This window comes from Macaca thibetana, chromosome 7 (genome assembly GCF_024542745.1).
Source record: "Macaca thibetana thibetana isolate TM-01 chromosome 7, ASM2454274v1, whole genome shotgun sequence".
NCBI lineage: Eukaryota > Metazoa > Chordata > Mammalia > Primates > Cercopithecidae > Macaca > Macaca thibetana.
In genome coordinates, this window is record NC_065584.1 from 101,382,275 (window position 1) to 101,395,070 (window position 12,796).

The following is a 12,796-nucleotide window of genomic DNA, read 5'->3' on the forward strand; positions in this document are numbered from 1 at the left end:
GCATCAAAATGCTACATGACTCTCCCGAGTGCAGCTGCCAAGTGGGTAAAGGGAATGGATGGGGCCAGGTACATTACACCCTGGAGTGTGATCATCTGAAGAATGCACGTTCAAAATTCTTGAGAAGTCAGAAATCCAGGGCATTTGTATGTAAACTTCCAATTTTGAAATGGGAGTGGCCTACTGATTTGCTACGTATCAGACGATCCTAAGGTGAAAATTTTAGGTGCTAGAAGTAAGGAAACATTTGGTTCTGTTTCAAAGATGATGCAGGGATGGGGATGTGGCACTGTCACTGGTAAGAGTAAAGAGAGAGGAACAAACCACAAGGGAAAAGGATAAGACACTGGCATGAATTGAAGAAAGAAGCCTTAACCCAAACTAATGAGTGGCCTTTGAATGAGGGCATGACTTGAGAAGTAAACTAGTTTCTGAGCCAGACTGCTACAGCTGGTCATCATCCAGTAGTTTAAAGGATAACAGGAAGAGGACCCACAGCACGACACTGTTTTGTTACCACCTGTTTCCTGGAAGTGTTTACCAAAAATGTATGCAAGTTGGGGCAACTTCATTGGTCCAAAGTTTACAGCCCTTCTGAGAGTCCTTGACTCTCATCTTTGCCAGATCACCTTTTAGCCCTTTCCCAGTCTGTTGCCCTTCCACTAATCTGTGACTGCTCCCAGATAGGCTGCTAACCAGCTAGGAAGAGTGGCTGGGATTCGCTGGGCTCCAGCAAGAAGCCAGCACTGACCTCTTCATTTTCGTCTTCGCCATCCTCTCGAAGAACCATGTCTAGGATGTTTCCTTTGATCTTGAAGTCTCGTGAGGTGCTGAGCTTCATGTGCTGCATCAGGTTCACCTGTGACAGGATTGTAAGCATGGGACATCTCCCTACTCATAGGTCCTGCCAGAACAGCTTAAGCTATTTTTAGTGCACCTTTGAGAAACCTTCCCGTTTCTACCTAAAGAAAGCACACACCCACACTTCCTTCTGTATGCTGGGGTTCAGACCATCAGATCAGGAACAGCAAAGAGGCTGAGTGTGGTGGCTCATGCCTGTAATCCCAGCACTTTGGGAGGCTGAGGTGGGAGGATCACTTCAGGCCAGGAGTTTGAGACCAGCCTGGGCAATACAGACCCCATCTCTACAAAAACAAACCCGGAAAATTAGTAGGTGTGGTGGCATATGTCTGTAGTCCCAGCTACTCTGGAGGCTAAGGCCGAAAGATCACTTGAACCTGCACTCCAGCCTGGGTGACAGAATGAGACACCATCTCAAAAAAAAAAGGGTGGGGTTGGGGGGGATGGCAAACACAAATGGCCTAGAGTCTTTTTTCCTCCATTGTAGTTGTGCTGCTTTAGTTTGCTAGATCTGTCAAGAAGGTAAATGGGATTGGAAGGACATAATAAGAGAATGTTTACCTTGGACCTCTTAGAAAGGTGGATGAGAAATTTTTCATACTGTTCAATGGCAAAGATGAGGTTAGGGATTGGCTTGGTTTCCCGAAGAACTCTGGCCTAAGGGCAAAGAACATAAGACAAATTTCAGGTTGAACAGTTTTTGAAGTTTTCCTCTGAAGCTGTCACTTACAAAACTGTGTATGGCTTTGGGGGAAAAGTCTGTTTTCCAATCAAATGCAGTTTTACTTATATACCAGTAATCTAAAATTTTTAACAGTTCAATCTGGAAGGACCCAAATGCCAGTAGAGATAATTGCACTGATCCTCTCCATTTAAAATTCCAGTATTTGTTGTTATCTAGAGACTGGCTGAGAAGAGCAGGATCATTTGCAGAAATTTAGTTGCTTTTCTAACTTGAAATTCTTAAGCCTATTCTGACCCTAGTTCTATTTCCTTGTTCTGGTTTGGATACGAGTTTTCACTGCTGGGATTATATATCTTTCCCCCTAACTTGAATTGTAATTTGTAGGTCCTTATACATTTTTTTGTGTGTGTATATGTATATCTGTGTGTGTCTGTGTGTATATATATATTTATATATTTTTTTAACCCATGAGGATACTGTACACTTTATTTTTATTTTTTTGAGATGGAGTCTCACTCTGTCGCCCAGGCTGGAGTGCAGTGGCCGGATCTCAGCTCACTGCAAGCTCCGCCTCCCGGGTTCACGCCATTCTCCTGCCTCAGCCTCCCAAGTAGCTGGGACTACAGGCGCCCACCACCTCGCCCGGCTAGTTTTTTGTATTTTTTAGTAGAGACGGGGTTTCACCGTGTTAGCCAGGATGGTCTCGATCTCCTGACCTCGTGATCCACCCGTCTCGGCCTCCCAAAGTGCTGGGATTACAGGCTTGAGCCACTGCGCCCGGCCCACATTTTTTTTTTAACATTATCTTGGAGCTAAATCCAGAGAGCCAAACATTTAGATGTTTATTTTTTCATATCTCTCCAGCATAAATATACTATAACCTATTTAGCCAGTCCTCTATTAATGGATATCTTTGTTTCTAATATTTTACTTTTATGAATAATGTTGTGAGGACCATCCTGTACACAGGCCTGTATATCCTAAAAGTGAAACTGTTACATCAGAATGTATGTTTATCTTCTGAGATTCAGTAGTCATTGCTAAGCCTCTGGAGAGGCTGTACTAATTTTCACCTTTGCCAGCAATGTACTAAGTGCCTCCTTTCCTGTACCCCCACTGACTCTTACACATCTTTTAGGGAGCACCTTTTGCATTCACCAACTTTACCTAAAAATAATTTCTCCCAATTGAGTATCACAAGTTATTTTACTATTTCTATTTCAACTCAAGGTTTTCTGATGCTTCCTGAATAAAATGTTTTTGGTTCAGAGGAAAAATAAGATGCTCCATCTGATCATAAAATCCCTGATTTGAGAAGCAGTCATGTATATAATACACACACATACACACACTTTTTGGTAACAGCTTTGTAGAGCTATATGCCATACAATTCACTCACAATGTACTTTTCAGTACTTTCAGAGTTGTGCAACCATCACCAGTCAATTCTAAAACATTTTCATCACCCCCAAAAGAGATTCCATACCCTTTTTAGCTGTCACCCCAGTTTCCCCATCTCCAGCTACTACTAATCTAGTTTGCCTTTTTAGATTTATTTATTCTGGGCATTTCATGAAAATAGAATCATACAACATGTGGTCTTTTTGTCACTGGCTTCTTTCGCTTAATGTTTTCAGGGTTCACTAACAACCATATTTTAATGGTCAGTGTCAGCAGCTTACCATGGCGGTGGCAACAGTGGCAGGTTTCTCCTTTTTCTCTCCCGTATAGTTCAGGCTCTTACTCTTATTCTAAAGAAACAGAAACACATTCTCTTATTCCTGATGATTTTTCTGTAGAGCTAGCATGCTAGTGGTAATTTTTTTTTCTTCTTTTTCTTTTTGAGATGGAGTCTTGCTGTCATCCAGGCTGGTGTGCAGTGGTGCGATGTTGACTCACTGTAATCTCCGCCTCCCAAGTTAAGCGATTCTTGTGCCCCAGCTTCCTGAGTAGCTGGGACTACAGGCATGCGCCACCACACTCAGCTAATTTTTGTATTTTTAGTAGAGACAGGGTTTCGCCATGTTGGCCAGGCTGGTTTCGAACTCCTGGCCTCACGTGATCTGCCCACCTCAGCCTCCCAAAGTGCTGGGATTACAGGCCTGAGCCACCACGCCCACCAGCTAGTGGCAATTTTCTTAGAAGGTAATTACACAGGGTATGAAGGCCAAGTCTGGAATAGGATTATCTGTGTGACAGATGTTAGAAGATAGGGAAAAAATGTGATGCTTTGTAATCCTCAGATATTTTTCTTTTTTAATTGTTGGGAGGTTTACAATCTGTTGTTCTTAGAGCTGGCACGTGGAAATTGAAGGCGGGACTATTACTGCACTGGGTCAGCCAAGGGGCTGGTGAAGTACTAAAGAGTGGTTAAAATGGGGACTGTCAAGGTGGTAGCAGGAATAGGCATTTCTATTTCTATTTTAGCCAGTGGACTAAAAGGATTCCATAAAGGAGAGGAAGCTGAGGAGGCTGCTGCAGGGCCCTGCAGTCTTCCCACTTACAAGCAATCACCAGATATATTTTATTTTCGTTACTCAGCAAAGCCAAAACTAGATACATTTTATGTGCAATGGGTTATCATGCTCAAGAAGGGTTTAAAGGGTCACAGAACACTTCCCTGTGTTGTAAATTATTGGGTAATAAAGAGCTCCTGGAGAGGGATGAAGAACTAATAAAAGGAACCAAAAGGTATAGGATTCTGATAATATCAAGATTTGAGTCAGGAGAGACAGGAGAAAAACCTACCCAAATGTAAGGTACAGAAATGTAGGACGCTTTTTACCTCATGGGGAGTTCTAAACCTTCTTAGGAAGGGAATATACTATGCTCCACGAGGACAAGAGAATTAAAGAAACAGACGTGAAAATAAGAGAAGCTCTGCAACTGGAGCCATGAGAGAAACAGGTTTGTTCCACATGTCATGTTCTGGAAAATGAACTGTAGACATTCCAGAGGAGCTGGTATGTAGGAATCTGTTTTTGGCCCTGGAAGGCAGGGTAGAGGATGGTAGAGGGTGAAGCCCTATTAAGTCGGGGGCAAGGAAGCAGTCACAGATCGACCTCACTGACCAAGTGGGAAGTGAAACATCTTCCCAGAGGTTGTGTCCAAGATGGGACCCTGTTCAACTCCTTAGATCAACCCTGTTCCCTGCCCATTGCAACTGATCCAGGCAGGACTAAAATTAGAGCCAGAAGAGAAGCATCTTTTTTTTTTTTTGAGATGGAGTTTCACCCTGTCGCCCAGGCTGGAGTACAATGGTGTGATCTTGGCTCACTGCAACCTCTGCCTCCCAGGTTCAAGCGATTCTCCTGCCTCAGCTTCCTGAGTAGCTGGGATTACAGGCACGTACTACCACGCCCCGCTTTCTTTTTTTTTTTTTTTTTTTTTTTTTTTTTTTTGAGACAGAGTCATGCTCTGTTGCCCAGGCTAGAGTGCAGTGGCATGATCTTTTCTCACTGCAACCTCCACCTCCTGCATTCAAGTAGTTCTGCCTCAGCCTCCCGAGTAGCTGGGATTACAGGTGCCTGCCACCATGCCCAGCTAATTTTTGTATTTTTTTAGTAGAGATGGGGTTTCACCATGTTGGCCAGGCTAGTCTCGAACTCCTGACCTTGTGATCCACCTGCCTCAGCCTCCCAAAGTGCTGGGATTACAGGTGTGAGCCACCGTGCCCGGCTATTTTTTGTATCTTTTGTAGAGATGGGGTTTTGCCATGTTGGCCAGGCTGGTCTCGAACTCTGGACCTCATGATTCTCCCACCTCAGCCTCCCAAAGTGCTAGGATTACAGGCATGAGCCAGGCACCTGGCCCTTGAGAAGCATCTTTTAAAGGTATACAGTTCTAGGCAGAATGTTAAGAGTTGGAGCAATGGTTTTCGTTGCTTTCTTCCCATTGAGATCTAAGGAACTGGGGAAATGAAGAGGGGGCTACAAGAGAATAACAGTTCACTGAGAGATGTGGAAAATGCAATCCCCATTTCTAGATAAGGGTTGGAGTTAACGGAACCATGCATGGGCTCTTGCCCAGGGGTATTCATTAAGTACATCTCACAAAAACAGAAAAATGTAAAATGTTTGCCTGCAGATCAGCTGACTTGTCAGTAAGGCTTTAAATCAAATATGGATGGAGGAGGAGGAATGCCCAGGGAGGAAATGAAACTGATTACTGTGTAATGAGGGGAAAATAATAGTCTAGGAAGTAGTAGTGATTCCCAGAAGAAAATGCTTGAGAATGGGGTCAGAAACACGAAAATCCAAAACCTTGCAACATTTTACATGTCAACAAGTATCAGGTATGACTCTAGAGCAATGGTTGGCTAATTAAAGCCCATAGTATAAATCTGGCCCACGGCCTGTTTTTGACAAGAAAATTTCATTGGAACATAGCCATGCTCGTTTATTTGTATGTTGTCTATGGCTGCTTTTTATGTTCTAATAGTAGAGTAGGTGTGATAGAGACTGTATGACCCACATTTACTATCTGGCCCTTTACAGAGAAAGTGTGCCAATTCCTGCTATCGAGTCTAACTAGCTGGGTTCAAGTCTCAGATCTGCCTTTTACTCATGGTCTGTTCTTGGGCATTCTGATTAACCTTTCTAATCTTTTCTCATCATGCATATGGGGATAACTACTAATCAAAACCTATAGCTAGGATGAATGAGATGATGTATGAAGAGAGCTTAACACATCAGACACAAGGTAGAGGTTCTCTAAGTATTACCTGTTCTAATAAAATGATTAGACAATGTGACTTTTGAATCATAACAAGGGTAGTAAATAGGATCTAACAGCAGTATTTCCCAGACTGTACTCTATGGAACATTATTCTGCCAAATAGTAGTAACATTTGTTATTTTTTAAAAAATGTTCTTGAATAGGTCTGAAAACTACTAATGAACATACTGTTGGAACTCTCAGCATTGTTTTTATTTTTCTTGATACAGGGTCTCACTCTGTTGCCCTGGAGTACAGTGGCATGATCATGGCTCACTGCAGCCTTCAAGTCCTGGGCTCAAGTGATCTTCCTGCCTCAGCCTCCCAAGTAGCTGGGACTATAGGCAAATACCTGGCTAAATTTTAAATTTTTTGTAGAGATGGGGTCTCACTATATTGCCCAGGCTGGTCTTGAACTCCTGGCCTCAAGTGATCTTCTTACCTCCATTAACCACCATGGCTGGTCTCAGCACCTTTAATATGCAAATGGACACCATGAATCTCTAAGGTGAGAGATACGGTATGAGCATCTCTCCCTGAATTCCTTTTTTTGAGGACTGTCTCAGTCTATATAGGATATTTTGTGAAATGTGGCTTTATAGGTAACCTTAAGACTTGGAGATGAGGAAACTCAAAACCCAAATACGGTAATGGACAGATATATATCCAACAGATTTGTTTGACGAATGGCACCCACATGAAAATTTACAAGCAAGAGGTTTGAGAAAGCATTCCTGCAAGCATTTGGGTAAAATAAAAGGAGAGGACCAGAAGTAATAGCTTTATGACAGTTGACTACTGGCTGGATGGCTGGATATAGAAAATGGATGATGATGCATTCCTGACCCAGATCACAAAACTGATACAAAGACAAGGTGACAGGGAGTCTCAGCTATCAGTCCATTACTAAGAACTCCTTCAGCTAAACCCAGATGACAGCCCACTTGATGGCTGATTCTTTTTTTCTTTTTTTTTTTTTTTGAGATGGAGTTTTGCTCTTGTTGCTAGGCTGGAGTGCAATGGCGCGATCTTTGCTCACTGCAACCTCCGCCCTCCAGGTTCAAGCGATTCTCCTGCCTCAGCCTCCCAAGTAGCTGGGATTACAGGTGCCCACCACCATGCTCAGCTAATTTTTTGTATTTTTATTAGAGATGGGGTTTCACCAGATTGGCCAGGCTGGTCTCGAAGTCCTGACCTCAGGTGATCCACCTGCCTTAACCTCCCAAAGTGCTGGAATTACAGGCATAAGCCACCGTGCCCAGCCGATTGCTGATTCTTAAAGGGAGGGGAAGAGGCACCCTGAATACACATACTGAGGCAAGTTACCGATAAAATGATATTGTGCCTGTAAATGATGCAGAGGCAGAAAACAAGTGAAGCATCACTATCAAAGTGGTCACAATCCATTGCTTTAATAATTGGTTCTAGAATCTTGGTTGAGATTGACACTTAGTGGACTCATTCTCTTTGATTCCTCAAAGATCAGTAACAGCCCTGTGATACATTTACTGCATGACTAAGTGGCCTTAGGAGACAGTAGATCTCTCGTTTCTTCCTCTTTCCAACCAGGGGTGATTCTGTCCCTTAAGGACAACTGGCAATTTCTGGAGACATTTTTGGCTGTTACAACTAGGGGGCTGCTATTGGCATCCGGTAGGTGGAGGCCAGGGATGCTGCTCAACATCCCAAAATGCACAGAACAGGTCCCACAGCAAAGAATTATCTAGCCCAACATGTCAATAGTGGTGAGGTTAAAAAACTCTGGTTTAAGCAAACAGTAAAGGAGATTCAAGTACTGCCGGAATCTGATGGTATTTAGGACCAAATGACACCTACAAAGCCCACGTCCTTCCACTTCCCTGAAAGTGCCCTCACTGCACTGCCATCTCCTCACAGCCCTTCTTCATGTGCTTGCTGCTACTCTGCTCACACTCCCAGAGGATGCCTCATGGCATGGACTTTCAGTCACCCAGGAATAAACCAAGTCCATGAGCCCAAGCATGCTTGTTCCTTCCTTGCTCCAAATGCAAACATATATGCTTCCTTTCTCCAAATTAAGTGAAACAGTTTTCTTTACATAAATAAAGATCTCCTTGCTCCAAAGCCCTCAAGCCTTGACTTGGTCTCTGATGGGTGCCTCCAGCTTGTGGTAAGCAGGGGAAAAAGTTTATATATGCTCAGTTCAGGTGATCAATAGTCCCCTGGGCATGTAAGAAATCCTTTCTTGAAGACCTATTGGGTACTGCCTCTGAATCACTTACCTGTACATAAGAAATGAAAGAATAACACACAGGGGTCAGATGAGAACCAGACAGCTTCACCTGCAACAAGGGAAAAGGAAACCAATGTAACCAGCAATAAAAGTGCTTCCCCCATTCCTAGGAAAGACATTCTCAACTCACCAGCTTTTCCATATTTTTTGGAATTCCTCCAGAGCTCTGACACACCTGGAGATACTAATAAAAAAAGATTACTAGATTTAGCAGACTATCCTATGAAGCTACAAGTGACTGCTGTAGTGAGCTTATGGAGTGTGACTCATCATTCTGACTGAAGAGGGAAAAGAAAAATTCACAGAGAAGCCAAGACACAAGGCTTCCTTATTCCTCTCCTCCAAAGCTCCTAAGCTTCCCAGACAATAGGTAATGAAGGGTTTGTTTCTGACTTGCTCATTTCTTTAAAAATTCCTCAGGTTGATAGTCCCTGTATATAAAACCCAACAACTTTGCTGTTTTTCCTTTTAAAGATGCCAAGAAAGAGAAGAGGCTCTCAGTGTTTCCACTACAGCAGCTTAGCCACATGTAGCTAGAGCTGCACATTCTGAGAGAGCCACACTGCTGTGATGCAGGGTGGTCCACATCTTTCTTGGGTTATCTGTGCCTTTCTAAGTATTTAATATGGATCGTTGCTAGAAACATAAACAGTAAGGGCAGGGTACGCCTTGTATTTTTATAAAAAACAATTGTCTTCCCCACCTTAGTACTTGATCTATAAGGCATTTAACACCTACATGTTAAAGGAATGAAAAAAGGAATAAACATCTCTTTAGTGTCCAGACCGGTTAGAAATGGTATAATTTCTATGCATTATGGGCTCAGATTTAATTCTAGGATAGTTTTAGATTAAACCTTAGAAGGTATTTAAAAGAGGCATTCATTCTCAATCAGGTGCCACATACATGCCAAGGAATTAAAGGCCTCCATCCCAGCACTTTGGGAGGCCGAGACGGGCGGATCACGAGGTCAGGAGATCGAGACCATCCTGGCTAACACGGTGAAACCCCGTCTCTACTAAAAAATACAAAAAACTAGCCGGGCGAGGTGGCGGGCGCCTGTAGTCCCAGCTACTCGGGAGGCTGAGGCAGGAGAATGGCGTGAACCCGGGAGGCGGAGCTTGCAGTGAGCTGAGATCAGGCCACTGCACTCCAGCCTGGGCGACAGAGCGAGACTGCGTCTCAAAAAAAAAAAAAAAAAGAAAAGAAAAGGAATTAAAGGCCTCCAAAAGCAGATTTTTATTTTATTTTTTTTATTTTTGAGATGAGGTCTCTGTTGCCAAGGCTGGAGTGCAGTGGCACGATCTCAGCTCACTGCAACCTCCACCTCCCGGGTTCAAGTGATTCTCCTGCCTCAGCCTCCTGAGTAGCTGGGATTACAGGTGCCCACCACCACGCCTGGCTAGTTTTTGTATTTTTAGTAGAGACGGGGTTTCACCATGTTGGCCAGGCTGGTCTTGAACTCCTGACCTCAGGTGATCCACCCGCCTCAGCCTCCCAAAGTGCTGGGATTATAGGCATGAGCCACCATGTCTGACCCAAAAGCAGATCAGAATTATAAACTCTTTTTCCCTGGCTTGTGGAGATGCCTGCCACGTACTGACCAAACTAAAATGAAACCATGACCTGACAAGATGGAGGCAAATGCTCTCTTGTTTAGGGCCATTCTGCAGCAGTGGGCTACTGCCCCAGCCTCATCTCCTGGCTCACTGGGGTAGAATGGTGGGGGTGAATCTGCTTGTCTCAAATACTCACATATCTGACAAGTGCTGTAAGTGTGGTGTACATTTTGCACAAGTCCTTTAACAAGGTGTCCACACAGCTGCCTGATGGCAGAGCTGTCTGCACCAGCTCATGGAAAAATGTAAGCAGAGTTCCCAGTTGCATGACGATGGCTTTCTCGACAGGCTGATTTGGCAGAGTTGTCTGAGAAGAGGCCTCTTCTAAAGAAAAATAAAATTGGCACATTCAAACCCAACTTCATTTTCTAGTTAAGAGTAAAGGAGATTTAGAAATTGATTACTACTAACTAAAAAGTCTTTATGGAAAAATGAACATTCAATATGCAGAGTGAATTAATAATTGTACTATGATAAGACATACGATCTTCTACTTCTTTCATCACATAGGAAAAAATCTAGCTTAAAAGCAAATAAGAAATTTAGCTCAGGGGCTCCATTTTTATGCACTAGCCGAGTATGAATTTTGACCTTGCTCATGTCAATTCCTGGAATCCCAGTTGAACTTATCTTACCTGATACAGTTTCTTGGCTCACTTGTCCCTTAAGCTTGGTGATTAGCCAGTCCACTTCTTCTAGAACCTTCTCGGCCTGACTCAGAACAAGTAACTGAAAGAAAAGAATGCCTGGTGTGATTCACTACACACAGCTGTCGGGGTAATATAATAACTGTGGTCACCTGGCCACCTACAGGTGGGTTACAGGTCTCAGGACAGAAGCCATTATAGGACACAAGTCACTTCACATAGAGTAGAATGGAAGGAATGACAAAGCTATTCTCCATGGCTCAGGTACAACACTTACACAGATAGTGGGGGCAGCAGTTCTCAAATTCACTATTGCAAAGTGGTTTGTTTTCTCCACCTCTACATCCTGGGGAAAAAAAGAGAGGTGAGACCTAATGACAGTAAGGTTGTTCCCTTGACCCCCATCCCCACACAGGGTATTGTACTGAAGGCTCATTATAGTACCTGGTCTATATCTCCCAGATGCCCATGGATATCCTGGGACAAGTCACGCAGCAGAATGACAGGACTCTTATACAAAACATGCAGGCTGAAGAGCAAGTTCATCAAGCTCTTGCAAAACAAGGCATCCTCTAGGAATAGGAAGAAAAGCAAATTAAAAGGTAAGTTATGGCCAGGCGTGGTGGCTCACGCCTGTCATCCCAGCACCTTGGGAGGCCAAGGCAGGTGGATCACCTGAGGTCAGGAGTTCGAGACCAGCCTGACCAACATGGAGACACCCCATCTCTACTAAAAACACAGAACTCGCTGGGCGTGGTGGCGCATGCCTGTAATCCCAGCTACTTGGGAGGCTGAGACAGAAGAATTGCTTGAACCCAGGAGGCAGAGGCTGTGGTGAGCCAAGATTGTGCCATTGCATTCCAGCCTGGGCAACAAGAGCGAAACTCTGTCTCAAAAAAAAAAAAAAAAAAAAAGGAAGAAAGGAAAAAAAAAGGTAAGTTATAACCCAGTCAGGTCCCTCAGGTATGTGTACAGGGTATGTGGGGTGGAGTGCCTAACCAGAACAGGAAGTAACTTGTCATGTCCCAGGCACAACATCCCAGTGTTACACATACTACAGCCAAGCAGTTAGTCTGCAATGATGCCTCTTTATCCATGTGCCCAAAGAAGGCAGACATTTCCCATCATTAGTCATGATTACTGTGTAACTCGCATCCAGATCAAGTACATTACGAGTATTTTAGGGACTCCCTCCTAACTTGCCCCACCAAGGAAACTGCTATCCTGACTTCTAACATCTCAGATGAATTTTGTCTAATTTTGAACTTCATCTAAATGGAATTCTACAGTAAGTACCCTTTTTTTCTATCTGGCTTCTTTTGTCTTACAGTACGTTTGTGAGATCCTCTCCAAGTTGTGTATACATGTAGTTTGTTCATGCTCATTTGCTGTATAGGATTCCACTGTGTGAATATATCATAATTCTTTTATCCTTTCTACTGCTGATGAACACTTAGGTTTGTTTTTACCTATTAAAATAGTGCTGCTAAGAGGACTCTTCCACATTTTTCTGTTGTGGCTGGAATTGTTGAGTCATGGGCATATATTTAATTTTAGTAGATATTGCTGAACAGCTTTCCAGAGTGGTTATACCAATTTATACCTCCACCCCCAGTGAATGAAAGGCCCAACTACTCTACATTCTTGCCAACACTTAGACTTGGTATTAGGTGTCTGTTTCATTTTGACCACTCTGGTGAATGTGTAATGAATGGGGAATACCTTTTCTTTTCCCAATGCCATTGGAGGATAGTGATTTTATATAAAGCCTTTAGGAAAACATGGCAGGAAACTTACCCCGGCTGTTTTCCTTGCAAATCTTTGATGTCCAGGATAACATCTGCACAAACTAAATTAGAGATCATTCAGATATTAAAGAAACATGCCAGAGATAGACCTAGGTGTTGTCAGAAGAGTTCTAGACCTTTCCCTGTCTAAGCAAATCAGCTGCTAAAATATGTTCTTAGATCTCAAGTGGTAATATATGACGAAGGGC

At 43.3% G+C, this 12,796-nt stretch overlaps 1 protein-coding gene across 3 annotated transcripts in view; it reads right to left on the bottom strand.

Annotated features, from left to right (window-relative positions):
- Positions 1 to 12,796, bottom strand: part of FANCI (FA complementation group I) — an 82,121-nt gene that overhangs the window by 1,119 nt on the left and 68,206 nt on the right. For all 3 annotated transcript variants that reach the window (XM_050797628.1, XM_050797625.1, XM_050797626.1), the window contains 10 exons: positions 12,598 to 12,649; positions 11,245 to 11,372; positions 11,078 to 11,146; positions 10,789 to 10,882; positions 10,290 to 10,477; positions 8,665 to 8,718; positions 8,524 to 8,583; positions 3,229 to 3,297; positions 1,423 to 1,518; positions 752 to 859 (listed from right to left, as the gene is read on the bottom strand). In XM_050797628.1, coding sequence (XP_050653585.1) covers positions 752 to 859; positions 1,423 to 1,518; positions 3,229 to 3,297; positions 8,524 to 8,583; positions 8,665 to 8,718; positions 10,290 to 10,477; positions 10,789 to 10,882; positions 11,078 to 11,146; positions 11,245 to 11,372; positions 12,598 to 12,649 — 918 coding nt within the window. The remainder of the gene's footprint in view (positions 1 to 751; positions 860 to 1,422; positions 1,519 to 3,228; positions 3,298 to 8,523; positions 8,584 to 8,664; positions 8,719 to 10,289; positions 10,478 to 10,788; positions 10,883 to 11,077; positions 11,147 to 11,244; positions 11,373 to 12,597; positions 12,650 to 12,796) is intronic.